The following is a 3,456-nucleotide window of genomic DNA, read 5'->3' as shown; positions in this document are numbered from 1 at the left end:
GCAATAACCAACAGCAGCAGCAGCAATAACCTACAAATACCGCAATAACCAACAGCAGCAATTATCTATAAATACAGCAATTTTTCTATATTTTATTATCTGTGTTTTTGTTCTGTCACTGTCATTCTGTTACACTGTGGAGCTTCTGTCATGAAAACAAATTCCTCGTATGTGTAAACATACCTGGCAATAAAAACTCATTCTGATTCTGATTCAATAACTAACAGCAGCAGCAGCAATAATCTACAAATACAGCAAGAACCAACAGCAGCAGCCATCTACAAATACAGCAATAACCAACAGCAGCAGCAGCAATAATCTACAAATATAGCAATAACCAACAGCAGCAGCCATCTACAAATACAGCCATAACCAACAGCAGCAGCCATCTACAAATACAGCCATAACCAACAGCAGCAGCCATCTACAAATACAGCCATAACCAACAGCAGCAGCCATCTACAAATACAGCCATAACCAACAGCAGCAGCCATCTACAAATACAGCCATAACCAACAGCAGCAGCAGTGTAGCAGATCTATTCCGCCAAGACCAAATACATTAACATTGACATATCCATTACCATGCTAAAATCTTCAGAGTTCTCATGATAGAACTATGGTTACAGTTGTTGCCCTTGATTTGTATGTTTATGTATTTATTTTTAAATGTATCAAATGTACAAAAAAATATATATTATTTTATTCTTTAAAACATCAACTCTCACATGTGTACATAATATTAAATATTAATAAATATGAATATTTTTAAATAGTGATATTACAGTTGGTGTTCTAATTCTTTTACCCTTCATTTTTCTTTCTGCTTCGCTCATATCATGTTGTTGCATCTGTTTTCCAGTAAAGAGATCGCGCAGTACATCGACGTCCCGCACAACTTCACGCTGACCAAGAGCAGCGTCCGTGTGGGTCAGCTAATGCACTACGACTACTCCAGTCACAAATACGTCTTCTCCATCGGCGAGAACCTCAGGTCTCTGCTCCCAGACTCATCTCCCGTCCTTAACAAGCGCTTCAACACCTGCGCGGTGGTAGGAAACAGTGGCATCCTCACCGGCAGCCGCTGCGGCGCGCAGATCGACAGCTACGACTTCGTCTTCCGCTGCAACTTCGCTCCCACCGAAGTCTTCCATCGCGACGTGGGCCGCCGGACCAACCTCACCACCTTCAACCCCAGCATCCTGGAGAAATACTACAACAACCTGCTGACCATCCAGGACAGGAACAACTTCTACCTGAGCCTGAAGAAGCTGGATGGTGCCATCCTGTGGATTCCCGCCTTTTTCTTCCACACGTCGGCCACCGTCACGCGCACACTCGTGGATTTCTTCGTAGAGCACAAGGGCCAGCTGAAGGTGCAGTTAGCCTGGCCGGGAAACATTATGCAGTACGTCAACAGGTGAGATCTCACGTCGCATCTGAGAACTAAGCTATTGAAAATAAAAATAACAGTTAGTTAATCACAGTTATTTGGCTCAAAACATGTAATCACAATTATTACAGTTTTTCTGAATTGCTAAAACACTAAACCCCAATCTCTGAACCAAATTCTCACTAGCTTAAACCAATTTGTCGAATAAAGCACTCTTTCTGCTAAACCTTAAACACGTTCAGGCAGTTAGGCTCTATTTGCAAATCTCTAAACACATTCTCATTCACTTAAACACTTATCACACTGTGATGCATTTGTGCTGCAAAATGCTGAACATAAGCGGCAAAAGTTAAACACAACTAAAGCACAGTTGTCATCGTTTACACACAATGATTAAAAATTGTTCCCTCTTGTTTCTAATGATGTGATCAAACCAACTGTACATAATATGAGCCACTTCAGAGAGCACAAGTGGCACAGGTGACTGAATGATGATACGAACAATAGATGGACACAATCAGAGAAGGAGAGGAGGAAGAGTACATGTAAGAAGTGGAGGATGATGAGAGAAAGAGGAAGGTTTAGAGAGTGTTATCAAGGTTGGATCTGTCAGACCAGAGGGTTTTTTCTCCTTGTCTAGCAAAAGAGACAACATTACTTGTGATGTGGACAAAGTCCTCAAGCCGGTCTCAAGCACAAAGACATGACACTGAGACAGAATGAGTTTCTCATTGACCCTGATTTTACAATTGCACAACTTACAGTATTTGAGTGTACTGTCACATGCTATTCATTTAGAGTTTCATTTGATAGACAGACAGACAGTAGTGAGTGTTGTGTTCAGTGACTCTATTAGAGATGCTGGCTGAACTAACCTTGCTCTGAGCGAAAACTCTGAACTCACACACACACACACACACACACACACACACACACACAGAGAGACACAGGAGCTGATGACCTTCATGGGTGTGTTGTCACCGTTTTCCTGCAGACACATGTGCCACTTTGGGTGAAACGCATTAGTTTTGTTTCCCGAGGGTTTCTGGGTAAACGCTGTTCAGTGTGTGCTGGTTTACAGCCATTAACTTTATATGAGGATATTTGTCTTAATTCACTATTCACATAAAGCTGAAGTTTGGCAAAGGTTTTGGTGACCGTGTTCACAGGTAATATAACAGCTGAGATCAGTTGTGATGTGGACAAAGTCCTCAAGCCGGTCTCAAGCACAAAGACATGACACTGAGACAGAATGAGTTTCTCATTGACCCTGATTTTACAATTGCACAACTTACAGTATTTGAGTGTACTGTCACATGCTATTCATTTAGAGTTTCATTTGACAGACAGACAGACAGTAGTGAGTGTTGTGTTCAGTGACTCTATTAGAGATGCTGGCTGAACTAACCTTGCTCTGAGCGAAAACTCTGAACTCACACACACACACACACACACACACACACATACACACAGAGAGACACAGGAGCTGATGACCTTCATGGGTGTGTTGTCACCGTTTTCCTGCAGACACATGTGCCACTTTGGGTGAAACGCATTAGTTTTGTTTCCCGAGGGTTTCTGGGTAAACGCTGTTCAGTGTGTGCTGGTTTACAGCCATTAACTTTATATGAGGATATTTGTCTTAATTCACTATTCACATAAAGCTGAAGTTTGGCAAAGGTTTTGGTGACCGTGTTCACAGGTAATATAACAGCTGAGATCAGCCTGAGACATTAGGCTTTACCTAAATTACTAAAATCTCACATTATCATGCCCAGGTCATATTTAAAAAAACAAACAAAATAATAATAATGAAATAAAATAAATAAATAAAAAAGTTGTTGCTGACAATATGGTAATTACCATAATGCAAAAAAGTATGACAAAATAAATAAATGAATAATGAGGTTTTATATTCATTGTTTGGTAAACATAAAATATATTAATATAATAATATAATTTTATAAAGAGTATTAGAAAAATTCACATGTATTACAAAAAAAACTGGTTTTGTGTTTGAATGAATAGATAGATAGATGATCGATAGATAGATAGATAGATAGA

General features: G+C 40.0%; 1 protein-coding gene across 1 annotated transcript in view; it reads left to right on the top strand.

The window, feature by feature from the left end:
• The window catches only part of LOC107574331 (sia-alpha-2,3-Gal-beta-1,4-GlcNAc-R:alpha 2,8-sialyltransferase-like), a 7,520-nt gene extending 6,097 nt beyond the window's left edge, over positions 1-1,423 (top strand). The window contains exon 3 of the mRNA XM_016260773.1: positions 862-1,423. Coding sequence (XP_016116259.1) covers positions 862-1,423 — 562 coding nt within the window. The remainder of the gene's footprint in view (positions 1-861) is intronic.
• Positions 1,424-3,456: the final 2,033 nt, after the last annotated feature.

Source organism: Sinocyclocheilus grahami, unplaced genomic scaffold, assembly GCF_001515645.1.
Source record: "Sinocyclocheilus grahami isolate Dianchi unplaced genomic scaffold, SAMN03320097.WGS_v1.1 scaffold2187.1, whole genome shotgun sequence".
Classification (NCBI taxonomy): domain Eukaryota; kingdom Metazoa; phylum Chordata; class Actinopteri; order Cypriniformes; family Cyprinidae; genus Sinocyclocheilus; species Sinocyclocheilus grahami.
This window is presented reverse-complemented; position numbering and strand designations above follow the sequence as displayed.